This window comes from Dermochelys coriacea, chromosome 4, assembly GCF_009764565.3.
Source record: "Dermochelys coriacea isolate rDerCor1 chromosome 4, rDerCor1.pri.v4, whole genome shotgun sequence".
NCBI lineage: Eukaryota > Metazoa > Chordata > Testudines > Dermochelyidae > Dermochelys > Dermochelys coriacea.
The window spans coordinates 120,425,343-120,444,810 of record NC_050071.1 but is presented as its reverse complement, the minus strand read 5'-3'; the positions used below and the strand labels follow the sequence as shown (position 1 = coordinate 120,444,810).

The following is a 19,468-nucleotide window of genomic DNA, read 5'->3' as shown; positions in this document are numbered from 1 at the left end:
TCACTGAAGGTTGATAATTATAGTAAACCGAAACATGTGTATGTGGGTAATATTCTATATGTTTGACTATAACTCAGTATACATATGGATCTCTAATTTACCATCACACTAGGCATTTTAATTTAAATTATGCTAATAGTGAGGATTAACTGCAGATTATGATTCTAACATTTATTTTCATGCAAGTGAAATAATTTGTTCTTCCTGCCTTCTAGCTCTTTTTCTCCCCTTTCATTTCAACTCGACAGTGTTTTGTAAAATAGGCTGGCCTGCAGTTTTGATGACATTCACGTCACCTCAGAAAATAGTTCTTGGGGTTCTATATTTAAAAAAACAAACCAAAACGACTGTTTTAAACATTTCTCATGATATGTTTTTATGGTGTTGAAATGATCTTCCAAAAACTCTGCCCTGGAACAGACCATGTCTTGTAATGCACAGCGTGCAAAGGAGACTCGGTGCTACATTTGTGCCTCTGTGGAGGCACTTACACTCCTTGCACATGAGGATGGGGATTCCAGTGCTTCCAGGAGTGCTAAAAGCCTCAGAGAGGGTAAGGAATATAATTTGTGACACAGAGCTGAGTCTGTAGCAAGAGACTCTCTGCATTGCTAGCGACATTGTGCTCTTCCTGGTGCATAACCCTTCTACTCTCAAAATGCAGGCAGTGCCCTTAAATCATGATCTCACCTCTAGAAGTCTACAGTTCTTTCAGTTGTCAGATTTTAATGGCAGGCAGACTTTTAAATGGGTAGCTTGCTATTGCATTCCTCGGTATATCTTTTGCGTCCCTAATTTCCTGTATTTTTATGGAGCCTTTGACATTTCTAATGGTTTGCCTTTTCTCACTTTTTCCTTACAGCTGATATTATTTCTACAGTTGAGTTCAATCACACTGGAGAACTACTGGCTACTGGGGACAAGGGAGGTCGGGTTGTTATATTCCAAAGGGAACCTGAGGTATGTTTGTTATTGCTTCCCGTCGTAATTGCTTGCTAAGCTTTTTTTTTTACACTGCTGAGATCTAATAGATTTTTTGAATGCTATCAAGAGTAACAAAAATGGAATGTTACTTACTTTGAGAAGGGTGGGAGGTAAGTGTCACTCCATGGAGCATTCTGTTAATTGCTCTGTTGTGGAGATCACAGATCTTGGCTGAGAAAACGGGGTGAAATCCTTGCCCTGTTAAAGTCAAGGGCAAACCTCCATTGACTTCAGTGGGACCAGAATGTCATCACCCAAGGTGTTTTGCCATAGGGATTGTGTGAAAAAGGGGCCTCAGAAAAGAGTCTCATTCAAAAGTGTGTTATTCTTTCAGCCTGTAATATTTAGGTTCAATTAGGTGAATAAAGGAAGATAAGAGTCTTAATTCAGAATTTCCCTGCTATTCCTAGTTGCTATCCAAGGCCAACAATTGAAGTACAGAAATTCTAAGTTAAGGAAAAGCTGTTTTTGTTTTTTGTCTCTTGTTTAGTCTGAAATTCAGTTAAGGTTCCATGAACAAGCTTAGCTCTGCGTTTAGTAGCAACCACACCACACAGTCTATAACATCCCTCCTATGATATCGTTCGCTCTTCCTTTTCAAATTCTGTTCACCTTCCCTTGTATCATAACTATTGAATAAGTAGTGTCATACTTTGCCCGGTTTTGTTTTGGAGAATGATGTACACTGTCATTTCAACCAGTATTTGGCCAGTGGATGGGGTTAGCCAGAAGACTTGATTATATATGGGTACTTCAGTCTTATATGCACACTGAGGGGGAGAATAGCAGTCTGTGTACTCTGTAGAGACAGGATGGATTGGACAGATTTGTATTTGGTGGCTTTGCTTGGTGGCTTATTAGCTTATTAGATAGTGAAAGTTGGCTGGTGAATCTTGGCGTGATTCTCACCTATTTACACCCACTTTACAGTCTCCTTACGCTGCCAGAGAGTGTTCATGAGAATCAGACCTTCTATGTTGCGGATGGACTGTGAAGGTGTTGTGACTGTCCTGTAATGGGGACCTGTGAGGGGAGAGGACAGATCTTTCTTTGGTTTGTACAGGAATGATGAGAAGTAAGGAGTGTACAGCAGGCTGATAAAAGGAGGATGGATTGGAGGAGGGTCTGTAGCTCCTCGCTGGAAGAATGTAGTTTGTACATTAGTATGGCGAAGTATGGATATTATCCTGGGGCATGTAGAAATGGAATGCAGATAAGTGAAGTCTTTGAACCATGATTTAAGGACTTCAATAGCTCAGACATGGGTGAGGTTTTTCATAGGAGTGGGTGGGTGAGATTCTGTGGCCTGCGCTGTGCAGGAGGTCAGACTAGATGATCAGAATGGTCCCTTCTGACCTTAGTATCTATGAATCTATAAGTTCCTGGGGTGTGGCTAAACATTTCCAGGAATGCAGGGAATGATCAGAGTTAAGGCTGCTTGTGAAAATTAAATTCTGAATTCCAGATTGTCACATGCAGTTTTTTAATAACCACAATATTTTACTAAGATTTTTACTGAAGTAATTCCTCTTTTGCATTCCTAATGATCTTAACAAAGGCTTTTGTCTGGGTATTGAACCTCATTTTAATGCCCATGAAAAACTATTTTATTTGTCACTGTAAAGCAATCTGTCAACAGCATGTTTTAAACTTAAAATAAAATATTTCTAGGATTGTTATATTTATGATGGCTACTAGCTTTTACCTCAATCAGCTCAGAAGCTGGAGATAAAATACTGATATCATCAGACACTTTTTTGTTTCTCCGTGTTCTTCACAGAGTAAAAATGAGCCTTACAATCAGGGGGAGTACAATGTTTACAGCACGTTCCAGAGCCATGAGCCCGAATTTGATTATTTGAAGAGTTTGGAGATAGAGGAAAAAATTAACAAAATCAAGTGGCTACCACAGCAGAATGCAGCCCACTCCCTTCTGTCAACCAATGGTAAGATAGAAGAACCAGTACAGGAAGTATCAACATTCTGCTCTGGCTCATTCCAACCCTGCTAGTCTCTCTTGCCCACTATTTCCCAATCTCATTTAAAATTAAATTTGCATTTTAATAGTTTCCAGTTTCAGAGTCTACTAAGAAAAATTGTTACATGGATTTTGATATTTACTATTTGTAAGTTTTATTCACGTTCACAGACGAGGATTCCTATCTGAGTATTCATGAGGCATTTAGGGATGGAGAATTGTGAAATTTTTCGGTGACCAAACAGAAAAATCATTTGTTCAGCTCCACTTAAGGAGCCATCTACTTTTGCTAGTAATATGAAGTTCTGTTTTGGAAAAGCAACTATGCAAAAATGGGACCTTTGTACTCAATAACTATGCTATGTATGTGTATGCAGAACTATATCTGCTGACTTAAGTAAAAAAAAAAAAAGGAGTGGGGGGGGGGTTTAATGCTTTTTACTCCTGTCAGCCCTTCAGAACCAACTCAGCTGAGAGAAAGATGGATTACATTTCCTTCTAATGCATTATCAACAGAATTGTTTACTAAGTTCCAAACAGTCACACTTGGGTTTGTACAATAGAGACCTAGTGATACTGCTCCTTCTTTGCAAATACTTAGAACTCTTCAGATGAAAAGTGGCATATAAGAACTAACTAAGGGTTTGTAAAGGTGTCACTGTGGGAATAATCTGAAAGCATACAGTTGCACAAGTGTCACTGAGGAGATAATTTGACTTCCAGGCCCTTCATTACCATTGATGATGCATGACATGAGTAAAAGCCAGCTTGATTCTCAGATGTCAGGTTGAGTTGACAGCACTCTGATGTAAAAAATGTTTTACTTGTAAAACTGAGCAAATTTAGAAATTACTGACAGATAATAAACATGGAATACCATAATGCCATCTTAGACAATTGCTTTTTAGAACAGAACTGCTCTTTAAGGCAAGGTCATTACTTCTAGTCAAGCTTTACAACAATAAAACAATATTCACAAATTAGAACATTAATGTCTAACATTGATCAGTGGTTCTCAGCCTTCTTGCATTGGGACTGGGTTTTTAATACATAAACCTTTTTTGGGTACTTTGACATAATACACAATTCTTAGTATTATATTAATTAAGGGCCAATGGGAGCTGCATTGATGCATCCAAAAGCAGAATATACCATAGCAAGTGTGAAAAATTGGGACTTTTTGCAGGGAGGTATAATTGTGTTTATAAGACAAAGTCCCTAATATCGGGATGGTCCTGATTATATCAGGACATCTGGTCACCCTAAATGTGTCACATCTCTTTGTGCATGTGGAATGGTTTTACTATTTGTTTTCCTTTTGGCAGCTGACATGAAACAGATCTTTAAAAGCTAGCTAGAGTAAGGGCTAAATTTATCATTCACAAAAGAACATGGCATTTGACAGTTCATTTCTGTACATCTCCCTAGTCTCAAATATCGTCCCTTATTCAAACAAGTTTAACAAAAGAGTCCTATTTTAATATAGGCAGAAGTTGATTCTCTGTTTTAGAAAGCAAACCCTGTTACTTCCATTCTGAAGTATGTTTTTAGAAACCTCGGGAAATACATGGGGCTCAGTCCTCGGCTCTACCGAGTTTAAACTTAGCACAAACTCTAAGTCACCTTCCTGCTTCCCCGATCGTGGGCTTGCTGGTGGGTTTTGAAATGAGCTGTCTCAGGGCTGCCCTAAGTTACCCTGGTTGCAGCCAGACACTTGGCCAGCCAAAGATTCGGCAAAATATTATGTGCTCTGCTCTGCCCCTTCCCAGCTCAGGCACAACCCTGACATGCCTCCTCTGCAGAGGAGAGTGGGGGGAATACAGGTGGCATAGTCCTGAATATGCGGGGTTTGGACACTCAAAGATACCTCTGTGTTGGGGGAATCCATCGCTGCCCCTTTAGGGCAGTTTCTCATTGCTTGGCACTGGTGTCACTGAGGACTGAGCCCATGGTATTTGTAGAGGATGGTTTAGTCGGTAGGGCAGCGGCCTAGAATTCAGGAGACCTGGCTTCAGTTCCCTACTCTGCCTGTGTGACTTTGATCATGTTGTTCCCTACCTCACAGAAGAGTTGTGAAGATGCATTTATGATTCTGAGGTGTTCGGGTACTTCAGAAGAGGGGGACATGTAAATACCTTAGATCAACAGCAATTGGTTATTGTTCAGACATTTTTTTCTGAATCCAGTACTTGGATGCAAAATTAAAATAAAGCAGAGCTAGAAAATTATGTTTAGAGTCTAAAGCACAGTTGTGGTCAGAAAAGTGAGTGTGTAAAAATAGCATTATGCAGCAGATCTTCTCCCACAGAGCAAATTCTACCCACAGATACAGATGTGTAGCTCCCACTGAATTAAATGGAAGACACATCCATGGATCTAAGGTCTGAATTTGGCCCCACATGTCTTCACATCATATTTGCTTCTAACAGAAACCAGTTTTCAGTATGGCAAACCCTGCAGGGGCTACACAGCTATGGGAGAGGGAGTTGGATTCTTTCCAGTTCACACATCACAGCAAAATCATCAGCGAAGTTCTGATTGCAGCATTTTTATTAATGGAGACAGAAGGACCCCACTGGGACTTTCAGTCCCAGTGTGGGCTAGCAGTGCTTGCAGTCAGCAAAATTGAAGTTTGACTTGTAAACTGAGCTAATTAGATATTATAATAAGAAATCATTGTGATTCATTGATCATTCTTTGCACTATGGGAGCCAATTTCTGACTGAGTTACATCAAATAGCTCAGAATTTGGCCTATACAAAGCCTTTCATCTGAGGATTTCAAATTGCTTTCCAGACACTAATTAATTTAAACTTCACAACACTCCTGAGACTGAATGAATATGGAACCTCACAATGCCATTTCTACAGTCCCTTTTCAAAGCATGTTGACTCTTTGAATATTTAAGGATGATGCGAGTCCAGAGGGCATACACATGGAGAAGACAATCAGCAAATATGATCCATTTAACCATTAAACAAGCAAGTTTTCCTGCAAAAATTTATGTGCTAATCAATAGAGGTCAAATCTTACCATGAAAGAGATGCATCTAATGTTTCTTCTAATGGTGTGTATTGGCTTTAATAGTGAAAAGTGAAAGTTGGATTGATTTCATCATTACATTTTTAAAAACTTATGAATAGCATGCTAGTTAGATGGGAATTTTCATTGAACTGTACACACTTCATAATAAATCTGACTACAATCCACAAAGAAAAGTAACTTGCCAAAAGGAAACATAAAGTGTTGTAATTGTAACTTATATTTGATGTTAACTAGGTACAGCTGCTCAAATATAGGTTGATATAACTAAAGTCATAGACTGTAACTGTTCAGTGTTAGGATTTTGTTGCATGAGGGTTAATGGGTGAATCAAAACTTTTACGCAAGTTACGTCATAGCTATAATGCAGTTCATTTTCTTTTCTGGAAGAAGTAGGTTAATTGATTTTAAAGCAAAGTTAAACACACTACAGATATGAAATGTGACCACTTTTTTTCCTATCAGATTGTATTCTTTTTAAAGACTGTGTATAACAATTGTGCAGTCTACATGAGTGGGCAATGCCCTTTAAAGTGTGTCTTGTTGTTGATTTTGCCTCTTTTTAACACTGCCATACTTATCCTGGCATGTTTTGTCACGCCAGCAGTACTCTTTGTAGGGGTGCAATGAATTTGGGCGCTGCAACAGACACTATTACTATTAGATCACACACATTGGAAGCTCAGATCAGAGCCATGATCCCTCAGCTTCAAAAAAAAAAAAAAAAAAAAGTACAGGCTTCTACCTCTTGAACTGAAGGGATTGTTCCTCAGCTGACATAGCCTATGTAGGAGCCAGCCACTAGAGAACAGCATAAATGTCATGCACACCCAGTCAGTGCATTCAGAGGAAGGGTTTGAAATGGTTATCAACTCCCAGCACATTAGTGTCCTTTTTTCTCCCCACTCCTCTGCCTCATACCCATCCCAGTGTGATACCTCTCCTTTATAATTTTCTCTCCGTATTTCCCTGCTGCTGTTCTTCTGTCCTTGCCCCCCTCTTGGAGAGGGGGAACTCCTAAATATAGCCTCTGTGCTTTCTTGGTCTTTTCTCTGCATGAGCCTGTGAGGTTAATAATAATAAGTTTCTGCCTATTCTTGCAGCAGGCCATTCATCAGCTAGACAACTGATCCACCGAATACTCCTAAGGCGTTGCTTCTGAATATCCCAGCAAACTGGACCAACCTGCATGGCTGTGCTTTCATGGGGAAGGGACATAGGTTCTCAAGTGTGTGCATTCCACAGTGAGCAGTTTAGGTCCACTCCCCCTATTAAGTGTGAAGCAGAGCTATGAGAGCAGTTTCTGCTCACTTTGTTAGCAGGCAAGAACAGGATGAGTCACTTGTAGATTCAGTAAATCTTTCATGAGTCAGCAGTTTTGCAGTTAGAAAAGTGGGTCTGAGTTGCAAAATTGAGTTTAGGTGAGTGCTCTGTTTTGGTAATGTTTCTTATCTTAAAGGTGAGTAACAGAGTTCAAAGTCTCCTGGCTAATAGCAACTCTGGTTTCTTTTTTTAAAAGATAAAACTATCAAATTATGGAAAGTTACTGAACGAGATAAGAGACCAGAGGGATACAACTTAAAAGATGAAGAAGGGAAACTTAAAGATCTGTCTACCGTAACATCACTACAGGTGAGCTACTGGGCTCTGTGAGAATTCTTTGTCCAATGTCCAGTTGATTCTCTCACTGATAAAGTATATGCTCTAGGGCCCTACTTCTGCAAAAGATTTAAGCACATGCATAACTTTACTCATGTGAGTAGTCCTATTTGCTGGATTGGAGCTTTAGGTCCTAAAATATTGTCTTGAATCCCTGATTTCTCTCAGCAGTAAATATTTTATAGTGTAGTAACCTCCATGAAAGGCGTGTAAAAAAAATTACCATCAATTTATTCTAGCTAGTCAAATTGTAAACTGTTTGAGGCAGGGACCATCTTTGTTCTGTGTTTGTACAGGGTCTAGCACAGTGGGTTTCTGGTCCACAATTAAGCTGCTGGGTGCTACGATAATACACACAAAGAACGATAATAATATATGTAAGCAGATCTATACATATCTAGTATTTGTTTTCAAAGACTTAATTTATTATGGATCAGAAAAATTATAGCCTTTTTGTCTCTTGACAGTGTTTGATGAGCATAAAGCAGTGAAAGAAATACAGTAAATTATTAAAAATGTAGTTATATTTCATTCCCTGCACTATGCTGAGTTTCTCAACATATACACAGAAATTACTTTAAAAATTCATATTTAATATTTTTTGTAGGTTCCTGTATTGAAACCTATGGATTTGATGGTAGAAGTCACCCCCAGAAGAATCTTTGCTAATGGTCACACCTATCATGTCAACTCAATTTCTGTCAACAGCGACTGTGAGACATACATGTCAGCTGATGATCTCAGGATTAATCTCTGGCACCTAGCAATCACGGACCGGAGTTTCAGTATCCTTTATTATGATTGTTTGTTCCACTGTTATTCACACTCAGAGGGCTTTTTAAAAATCTATTTTAAAATGAAATGCATATTTTAACATTCATTTTTATTTTAAAAATGCATCCCCCATCACAGTCTCTGGGAGTATTTGTAACAGATAAATACATAATTTTAGATCATTTTGGGTGGTAAAGTTGGTTACCAGTTCAAATCAGGGTATTTTGATAGATAATTACCAACCTCCAAGTTGATTAGTGTCTAGTTACTGACAGTCTGAATGATCACTCATCACCTGACTAGGCTACCTTATTCCCCCATCTCCCACAGACTTTTTATTCTGAGTTGCTCCTTAGTGGGTGAAAAGGGTTTTCCGAATTGACAGTCTTTACTTCTGCATGCTCACCCCTATGAGAAATACTGATTGAGAGATGGTCATACCAGGTCTCTCTGTGACATGCCTGGCCTGCCTGTGTCACAGACCCCTTCCTCCCAGTTTTTACCAGCAGCTGCATCTATCTGTAGTGCTGGCACAGAGCTGTGCATTATGGGGTATTCTAACCATCTGACAGGGCACCACCTGCAGTGCAGCAGAGTGGGAAGGGGAAATCAGCCTGGAGGAAGATGATGTAGAGAGGAAAGGTTGACATTTTCCTGGAGAGGGAAATGTAGACTAAAGTGTCTAGATTGTGTGGAGTGTAAAAGGATCATTAAAGGGAGGCACAAACTACTCTGAGGTCAGGATAGAATGCTGGGTCAGCCTGCCCTGCATTACTGCACTCTTATAATTAAGAACATAAGAATGGCCATACTGGGCCAGACCAAAGGTCCATCCAGCCCAGTATCCTGTCTACCGACAGTGGCCAATGCCAGGTGCCCCAGAGGGAGTGAACTAACAGGTAATGATCAGTGATCTCTCTCCTGCCATCCATCTCCACACTCTGACAAACAGAGGCTAGGACACCATTCCTTACCCATCCTGGCTAATAGCCATTAACGGACTTAACCTCCATGAATTTATCCTGTTCTGTTTTAAACCCTGTTATAGTCCTAGCCTTCACAACCTCCTCAGCCAAGGAGTTCCCCAAGTTCACAGTGCGCTGTGTGAAGAAGAACTTCCTTTTATTTGTTTTAAACCTGCTGCCCATTAATTTCATCTGGTGGCCCCTAGTTCTTATATTATGGGAACAAGTAAATAACTTTTCCTTATTCACTTTCTCCACACCATTCATGATTTTATATACCTCTATCATATCCCCCCTTAGTCTCCTCTTTTCCAAGCTGAAAAGTCCTAGCCTCTTTAATCTCTCCTCATGTGGGACCCGTTCCAAACCCCTAATCATTTTAGTTGCCCTTTTCAGAACCTTTTCTAATGCCAGTATAACTTTTTTGAGATGAGGGGACCACATCTGTACGCAGTATTCAAGATGTGGGCATACCATGGATTTATATAAGGGCAATAAGATATTCTCCATCTTATTCTCTATCCCGTTTTTAATTATTCCTAACATCCCGTTTGCTTTTTTGACTGCCGCTGCACACTGCATGGACGTCTTCAGAGAACTATCCACGATGACTCCAAGATCTCTTTCCTGATTAGCTGTAGCTAAATTAGCCCCAATCATATTGTATGTATAGTTGGGGTTATTTTTTCCAATGTGCATTACTTTACATTTATCCACATTAAATTTCATTTGCCATTTTGTTGCCCAATCACTTAGTTCTGTGAGATCTTTTTGAAGTTCTTCACAGTCTGCTTTGGTCTTAACTATCTTGAGCAGTTTAGTATCCTCTGCAAACTTTGCAGAGTATATTTTTGTTTAAATGGAAAAAATAATTCCCCTGTCCACCAGCCCTCCTCTATGCAATACATGCACCTCTACTGCATGTTGTTTATTACAAGCAAAAAGGGAAAATGTTGATGGAAAGCCCTTGCTGAAGTGTTGGCATCGCATCACAAAATTATAATGCAGTCTGTTATTACAAATCCCTAATAAAAGAATAGGGAACCCATGCATCCCATCCCCTGCAATAATTGTGTTTGAATACAAAACGAGGGTTAAATATCATTAAGGCTGTGACACTAGATGACAGAAGCCAGGATATAGAATCCAATGGAATTATCTGGCATCTGTCAGTTTCTGTCACAGCTTCTCTATTATTCAAACATTTTTCATTCAATTTTCTTTTTAAAGTCTTTTCTATTGTTCACTGATTGGGAGGTTAATTTCCATCGCTCGGGAGAATGAGACACTGATTGCACTGCCTGGAGCCTAGCATTGTGTTGACAATTTCTGTGCTTACTTCCCCACATAACTGTGCCTCCATGCATCAATCCAGAGATAGTCAAATTGTGCCAGATGGTCTGCGTCTTTATTATATGGTTATATGTTTACTAAGGGTTTAATTCATATACCATTAAAATCAATGAACATATTTACAACCACTTTAATTAGAGTTAGCTCAGGCCCAGTAGAACTAGGGAGAGAGGCCCATTTCAGTGGAAGGTAGAAGTCTAAATACCTTTGAGGACCTGAGCCAAAATTTCCAGACTTGGTTACTTAAAATAAGGCATCTAAATCCATATTTAGGCACTTAAATAAAAGCGGCCTGATTGTTCAGAGTTGCTGAGCATGTAACGTTTCCCTTTGAAGGCATTGTGGTTACATCATGGATGAATTTGGTCCTTACTTTCTACCAGACAAATAGGAGTGACTAGAAAGTACTGGATATAAACCTAAGCCAGCCCAGCACCAAGCCCCTCCAATCTTTTCCTCAAGTCTGGGAAAATTTGAGTTTTGCCACTAGCCTCTCTGCCTTTCTCTCATGGCTGTACTTGTGAGAGGACAAAGGAGTAGGAACTTCCTGGAAAGGGACAAGAGTTTGGGGCACTGAATCCCAGGGACTTATCAGGGGTTTCCTTCTCCTCTGCCACAAGAGCTCCTTCAGGACCTAGACTGCCATTAGCTGTGTCCCTGTGTGGCTACTCTTAGCTCTATTAACTCCATCCTGGGTTCCATTTGGAAATGGGGGCTCTGCAGAGGACATTGCCACAGAGCATAGCTGGGTCCCCTGCTGCATGCCCTCTTCCCATTAAAACCCTGTGAGGTCCATTCATGAGGACCCCCACTGGAGAGGCATCTGCAGGAGAGCTGTCCTCTGCTCCCCCTTATTCTAACCTCTGGTTATTCCATAATTGCCAGTTATGTGGTTTCTTCTTTCCACCTTCCTTTGAAGTATCTGTTTCTGGCCACTCTGAAAGGCAGGATCCAGGGTTATGGAGCACTGGTCTGATCCAGTATAGCAGTGCTGGTGTTCTTACGTAGAGTATTCAGGACAGTTACTCTGCATAATCAAAAATATGTAGGAAAGACATTAACTGCATTACTAATGGCAATCCTTTATGTTACATCAAGTCTGGTGTGAAGGATACAGAATTCCAACACAAATGTCTTGGTTAATTTTTAAAATAACCTAAATGTTAATTATATTTAAATATGTCCAGATTGATTTTTTTAGGCGATTTTCCATGCTAAAAGCGTGAAGACTAAATATCAGCCCCGAGTGAATTTCTAAATCCAAGATATCTGTAAATCCCTGAAAATAGAAGGGTTACAATAAAAGTAATGATATAATCAGAACTTACAGGGTCCGAGTATGGTCCCGGATAATATTTCACATGTATGTACAGCTTTATCTACAGATCCTTTATACATATTAATTCATCCTCACAACAGCCTAAGAGACAGGAAAAAAGTATTTTACCCACTTTTTAGAGATGGGTTAAGTGAGGCAGAAATGTTAAGTGAATTGCCTAAGAGAGACCACCTTATTTTAGATTTCAGCATCATTAAATCTCAGTACAGCTGCCCTCATTATAAAAAAAAACTTGGTTTTGGTTTTCAAAAATGCTTGGCCCTCCAAAGATACACCATAAAATCCATGGTGTGTGTGTATGTATGTATGTATGGAGGTGCCTGAGTGGTCAGAAAAAGCTGAAAGACAGACTGTTCTTATGACATAACTTCCTGCATGTCTCAGAGACAGAACAGTTTGAAAGCAAAGCTGTTTGAGATTTAATACCATTATTCAGGAGTTTAGCATAGCTATTCCTGTGTATTCACTTACTGCTGTGAGAGCTGTGTTACATGCATCCACAAACCCTCACAGCAAAATATTTACAGATAATTGATGATGTTCTTAGAGTTTTTAGTTGAACCATTGATTTAATCCTTACAACACGAAACGATTCCCCCATAGAGCCTCCAGTTTCCAGGTGTACTCGGTTTGTGGGGTGGGGGGAACCAAGTAAATTTCTAAGAAGTAGTTGGGGTATGGAAAAGTTCCTGCATGTGGGAGGCAGGATGGCTTGGGACTGTTGTCTGTATGGGTTGCAGTGGGAGGGGTCTTGCAACTTGGAGGCAGGCTGGCATGAGTACAGGTAGTGAGAGACATTAGGCAGTGGTGGTTGGGCTGGGAATAAATTAAAGGGACTGAAGAGACTCTGGCAAATGGAAAGGAGAAGAAGCTGAAGTGTACAGTCCCAGCAGATAGTGGATTGACTCCTGCAGCTGGATAGTGGTTGGATGGGAATATTCATTAAGGGGAGCTGGAGCAGGGCTGATCTGAAGTACCTTTTAGGTAGAAGTTGCATATGAAGTTGAATTAGCTGTAGATTACCCTCATCATGGTGGTAAAAGAAGGATAAGACAACTGGAAGAGGTGGTTTTAGATCTGCGTTAGTCTGCAGAGAGAATAAATGTTTGTCCATACAGTTACCCAGCCTGCATATGCATTTGTGCAGGTGCACCTGTCTCCATGAGATTTTGGTCTGGCACATTAAGGACTAAGGAACCAATAACTAGATGTCATTCTGCCTGCCTTTCCATTCTGCAGAAAACAGTCATCTCTGATATAAAACTGTCTGGTTTTTTAGGTGGATTGCGTTTTGGTAAAGCATGAGGTGTTGCATAATGCAGTTAGGACCAGGCATATTAAGAGAAGAAATTCTGCCAAGCATAAAGTTTAAATTATAAATTAATACCACTGGGCTCAATGCTGCCTGCTATGCACACCAGAAGACTCTTTTTAAAGTCAGTAAAGTCAAACAATTTTAAAGATATTGGTTTGTTTCCCAACCTTTTTGTTAGATGGAACGTGAATGAACACAAAGCAAAATAAGGTGGCCTGAGTACATCAAATACATGATGTACACAAGGCCCAATTACATCAAATTAATGAATTGAATATATATTAGCCTGAAATGGCATTTGTTAATAAATGATCTGGCAGTGATGCATCTTTGGCCTGGTCTATACTATGAGTTTATGTCGGATTTAACTGTGTTAAATCCAAATTAACCCTGCACCCGTCCACACAACGAAGCCATTCTTTCGACATAAAGGGCGCTTAAAACCAATTTCTATACTCCTCCCCAACGAGGATATTAGCACTGAAATCAACATCGCTGTTTGGAATTAGGGTTAGTGTGGATGCAATTTGAAGGTATTGGCCTCCAGGAGCTATCCCACAGTGCACCATTGTGACCACTCTGGACAGCACTCTGAACTCGGATGCACTGGCCAATGTACAGGAAAAGCCCCAGGAACTTTTGAATCTCATTTCCTGTTTGGCCAGGTGAGCTCATCAGCACAGGTGACCATGCAGTCCCAGAATCGAAAAAGAGCTCCAGCATGGACCGAACGGGAGGTACTGGATCTGATCGCTGTATGGGGAGAGGAATCCGTGCTTTCAGAACTACGTTCCAAAAGACGAAATGCCAAAACATTTCAAAAAATCTCAGAGGCCATGAGGGACAGAGGCTACAGCAGGGATGCAACACAGTGCCGTGTGAAACTTAAGGAGCTCAGATAAGTGTACTAGAAAACCAAAGAATCAAACGGACGCCCTGGGACAGAGCCCCAGATATGCTGCTTCTACACTGAGCTGCATGCAATTCTAGGAGGGGCAACCACCAGTCCCCCCCCCCCCCGTCTGTGGACTCCGATGATGGGGTACTCTCTGCCATGCCTGATGATTTTGCAGATGGGGAGGATGAGGAGGAGGAGGACGAGCTTGGGGAGAGCTCACAGCACACCGTTCTCCCCGACAGCCAGGATCTTTTTATCACCCTGAATGAAATACCCTCCCAACCCATCGAAGCCGGAGAAGGGACCTCTGGTGAGTGTACCTTTTAAAATATAATACATGTTATAAAAGCAAGCATTTTTTAATGATTAAGTAGCCCTGAGGACTTGGAATACTTCCACTGCTACTGGAAAAGTCTGTTAACGTGTCTGCGGATGGAGCGGTAATCCTCCAGGGACATCTCCATGAAGCTGTCCTGGAGGTACTCCAAAAGCCTTTGCAGAAGGTTTCTGGGAAGAGGAGCCTTATTCCGTCCTCCATGGTAGGACACTTTTCCACGCCATGTTAGTAGCAAGTAATCTGGTATCATTTCATCACAAAGCCCGGTAGCGTATGGTCCCGGTGTTTGCTGGCATTCAAGCAACATCTGTTCTTTATCTCTCTGTGTTATCCTCAGGAGAGTGATATTGTTCATGGTAACCTGGTTGAAATAAGCGAATTTAATTAAGGGGACGTTCAGAGGTGTCCGTTCCTACTGGGCTGTTTGCCTGTGGCTGAAAAGAAATCCTCCCCATAGTTAGCCACGTGGAGTGGGGGCATTGGCGCTGAGCTGTTCGCGTTTGGCTAGCAGGGATCTTCCCTGATACCAGCCAGGCGGTGGGGGGAGGAGTAAAGCGATCATCCCAGATAAGTGGATGCGGGAAGGGAGTTAGTTTGGTTTCTGCTGCTGCACGTTAACAGGAAAACCGCAGCACTAAATGGCCAACTCAACAGGCTTTGCTTGGTATGGGAAAGAAGGGCACTGCTGTTATGAAGGTTGCAGAAGCCCTGGCTTACCATGGCTGCCTGCAAACCGAATTCTGTTGCCCGGCACTGCGTATGTAATCTCTAACACCAAAGCCGCAGGCAATCAATACAAGATGCAAAATGCGACCAAAATCACATGTGCTATGTAATGTGAATAGTGTTGTTCACCGTGAAAGAGTATAGCCATTGTTCTGTAAAATGTATCTTTTAAAATACTTCACTCCCTTTTTTTCCTCCAGCAGCTGCAAATGTTTCAAGCCTCCCTTCTCCGTCCCAAAGGCGATCTCAGATAAGGCGGCGAAAAAAACGCATGCGCGATGACACGTTCTCTGAGCTCATGCAGTCGTCAGGCACTGACAGAGCTCAGCAGAATGTGTGGAGGGACACAATAGCAGAGTACAGGAAAGTGGCCGATGAATGTGAGGAGAGGTGGCGGCAGGAAGTTCAGAGGAGCATGAGGTAACGCTGGGGCTACTGCGGGATCAAACGGACGTGCTCTGGTGTCTGGTGGAGGTTCATGAACGGCAGCAGCATCACATACTGCCGCTGCAGCCCCTGCTTAACTGCCCTCCCTCCTCCCCAAGTTCCATAGCCTCCCCACCCAGACACCCAAGAATGCGGGGTGGGAGGCTCCGGGCACCCAACCACTCCACTCCAAGCAACAGAAGGCTGTCATTCAAGAAGTTTTAAAGTGACCTTTTCCTTCCCTCCTCCCCTCCTCCCACACCCCACATGGGCTACCTTGTGAGTTATCTCCCTATTTTTATAATCAATTAATAAAGAATACATGTTTTTTAAACAATAATGACTTTATTTCCTTTGCAAGCAAGCTGTGATCAAAGGGGGGAGGGTGGGTGGCTTACAGGGAATTTAGAGACAACCAAGGGAGCAGGTTTTCATCAAGGAGAAACAAACAGAAGTGTCACACAGTACCCTGGCCAGTCATGAAACTGGTTTTCAAAGCTTCTCTGATGTGCAGCCCTTCCCGCTGTGCTTTTCTAACCACCCTGGTGTCTGGCTGCACGTATTCAGGGACCAGGCAATTTGCATCAACCTCCCGCCCCACCATAAACGTCTTCCCCCTTACTCTCACAGAGATTGTGGAGCAAACAGCAAGCAGCAATAACAATGGGAATATTGGTTTCGCTGAGGTCTGAGCGAGTCAGTAAACTGCGCCAGTGACCCTTTAAACGTCCAAATGCACATTCTACCACCATTCTGCACTTGCTCAGCCTATAGTTGAACAGCTCCTTACTACTGTCCAGGGTGCCTATGTACGGCTTCATGAGCATTAAGGGGTAGGCTGGGTCCCCAAGGATAACTATAGGCATTTCAACATCCCCAACAGTTATTTTTTGGTCTGGGAAGTAAATCCCTTCTTGCAGCCATTTAAACAGACCAGAGTTCCTGAAGACGCGAGTGTCATGAACCTTTCCCGGCCATCCCACGTTGATGCTGGTGAAACATCCCTTGTGATCCACCAGTGCTTGCAGCACCATTGAAAAGTAGCCCTTGCAGTTTATGTACTGGCTGCCCTGGTAGTCCGGTTCCAAGATAGGGATATGTGTTCCGTATATAGCCCCACCACAGTTAGGGAATTCCATTGCAGCAAAGCCATCTAGTATGACCTGCAAATTTCCCAGAGTCACTACCTTTGATAGCAGCAGCTCAATGATTGCGTGGGCTACTTGCATCACAGCAACCCCCACAGTAGATTTGCCCACTCCAAATTGATTACCGACTGACTGGTAGCTGTCTGGCATTGCAAGCTTCCACAGGGCTATTGCCACTCACTTGTGAACTGGTATTCTTGCGCTTCAAGGCAGGGGAAAGCAAGTCACAATGTTCCATGAAAGTGCCCTTCTGCATGCGAAAGTTTCGCATGTCTGGGATGATTCCCAGCGGCTCCAACGCTATCCGGTCCCACCACTCTGTGCTTGTTTCCCCGGGCCCAGAATTGGCGTTCCATGGCATGAGCCTACCCCATTAACACCATGATCCCCAAATTGCGGGGGAACGCAGTTTTAGAGAAAAGTGTGTTCATGTCCTCATCACCATGCTTCCGTTGCCTCATCGCCTGGTTTTTCAGGTGCTGGTTCTGCATAAACTGCATGATAATGAGCGAGGTGTTTACAATGGTCATAACTGCTGCTGTGAGCTGAACGGGCTCCATGCTTGCTGTGCTATGGCGTCTGCTCCTGCTCGGGCAATCCAGGGAAAAGGGCACGAAACGATTGTTTGCCGTTGCTCTGACCGAGGGAGGGGTGACCGACAACATGGCTTACAGGAAATTAAAATCAACAAAGGGGGTGGCTTTGCGAGAAACAGAATGGCCCCCTCAAGGATAGAACTCAAAACCTCAAAGATAGAACTCAAAATTGGGTTTAGCAGGCCGTTGGTTTCATGAAGGGAGGGAGAAAGGGAGGAGAAAATGAATACAAAACAAATCTGGTCTATTTCTTGTTTTGATCCACTTCATCTATCTTTATACATCTTGCTGGCAGCAGCCTATGCAGTACTACCGCTAGCCATCGTCATCTCCTGGGTGCTCGGCAGAAGACAGTGCAGTATGACTGCTGGCCATCGTCGTCTCCTGGCTGCTCATTAAAAGACAGGGCAGTAGGACTGCCGGCAGGACTGAATCACCATGAGATGAAACTTAAAAAGGTAAAAGGGTAATGACCTGGCTGAGTCACTCCCATGTTTGCTCAGGCATCCCTGGCCTCATCGAGGTCGGTTAAAAGAGCACCCTGGACTATGTTGACAATGGCTACCAGTCATACTGCACTGTCTGCTGCCAAAAGGCAATAAGCTGCTGCTATATAGCAATGCAGTACTGCGTCTGCCAGCACCCAGGAGACATACGGTGACGGCGAGCTGAGCGGGCTCTATGCTTGCCGGGGTATGGCGTCTGCACAGGTAACCCAGGAAAAAAGGTGCAAAACGATTGTCTGCTGTTGCTTTCCAGGGAGGGAGGGAGGGAAGGGGGGCCTGACGATATGTACCCAGAACCACCCGCGACAATGTTTTAGTCCTATCAGGCATTTCTACCCAGAATTCAAATGGTTGGCAGAGACTGCGGGAACTGTGGGATAGCTACCCACAGTGCAATGCTCCGGAAGTCGATGGTTGCCTCGGTACTGTGGACGCACTCCGCCGACTACATGCACTTAGAGCATTTGTGTGGGGACACACACAATCGACTGTATAAAAACGCTTTCTACAAAACCAACTTCTATAAATTCGACCTCATTTCATAGTGTAGACAAGGCCTATGTCTTACTCTTTCCCTCTGATGCAGCTCTGCTACATAAAATGAACTACATTCTGTTTGCCCAAGAGGCTGGATGTGACAATGACACAAACAACAAATATAACAGAAGAGTTTCTGGACACTCGCACTCATTTGAACATCTTTATGGGCTGCATAAAAGAGCAGGAGAAGCAGTGGTATTCCATCAATGCTATCAGCATAGCACCGATATGAGTTTTTAAAAAAGAAAGTAAGAAGGTTTGATTTGTAAAATTTTATTTGAAATTAAAATAAAATGGTTTGCTGCCATTATTTCAGCAGCTTTACAAATCAGTGAGAATTATTCATTTCTATGAAAATAGAATCATAAGCCAATGTAGATCTTAGGCTTGTTTTAATGTTGGAAAATACTTTAAATCAATCTTGCAAAATTCAACTTGGATGTTTGCCTGAGACAAGTAATTTTTTGACAAGTAAGTAAAATATAATTGTTTTCATTAGCATTATTTTCATTTTGGTGAAAGGCAGACAAGTAAGTTCTGAGTAAGTTTTGCGTTTTGGCTGATACATTTCCATAAAATAATTGCAAGGCATCTTTAAACCTTTCTCTCTGTTTGCAAACCATACCTTGGTGAGAGCAGAATAAGGCACATTGCACCACAAAAGGAATTTTGCCTCAGAGGAATTTAGTATATCTTCTTCTTTCTTTGCTCGGAGATTTAACATGTTTGTTTGCATTAGAGAGAGAGAGAGAGACTGCATCCTTAATTATACATATTCTGTACTGAGAAAGTACTGAGGCAGAGATTGCTACATTTGTTAATGTTCTGTCTGAAATGGCTTAGCAGTATTGCCTATAGCTTCAACCTTTAAATAAATTATTT

General features: G+C 42.0%; 1 protein-coding gene across 5 annotated transcripts in view; it reads left to right on the top strand.

The window, feature by feature from the left end:
- Nucleotides 1–19,468, top strand: part of PPP2R2C (protein phosphatase 2 regulatory subunit Bgamma) — a 295,114-nt gene that overhangs the window by 206,811 nt on the left and 68,835 nt on the right. For all 5 annotated transcript variants that reach the window (XM_038400508.2, XM_043512483.1, XM_038400511.2 and 2 more), the window contains 4 exons: nt 863–960; nt 2,765–2,930; nt 7,524–7,636; nt 8,271–8,448. In XM_038400508.2, coding sequence (XP_038256436.1) covers nt 863–960; nt 2,765–2,930; nt 7,524–7,636; nt 8,271–8,448 — 555 coding nt within the window. The remainder of the gene's footprint in view (nt 1–862; nt 961–2,764; nt 2,931–7,523; nt 7,637–8,270; nt 8,449–19,468) is intronic.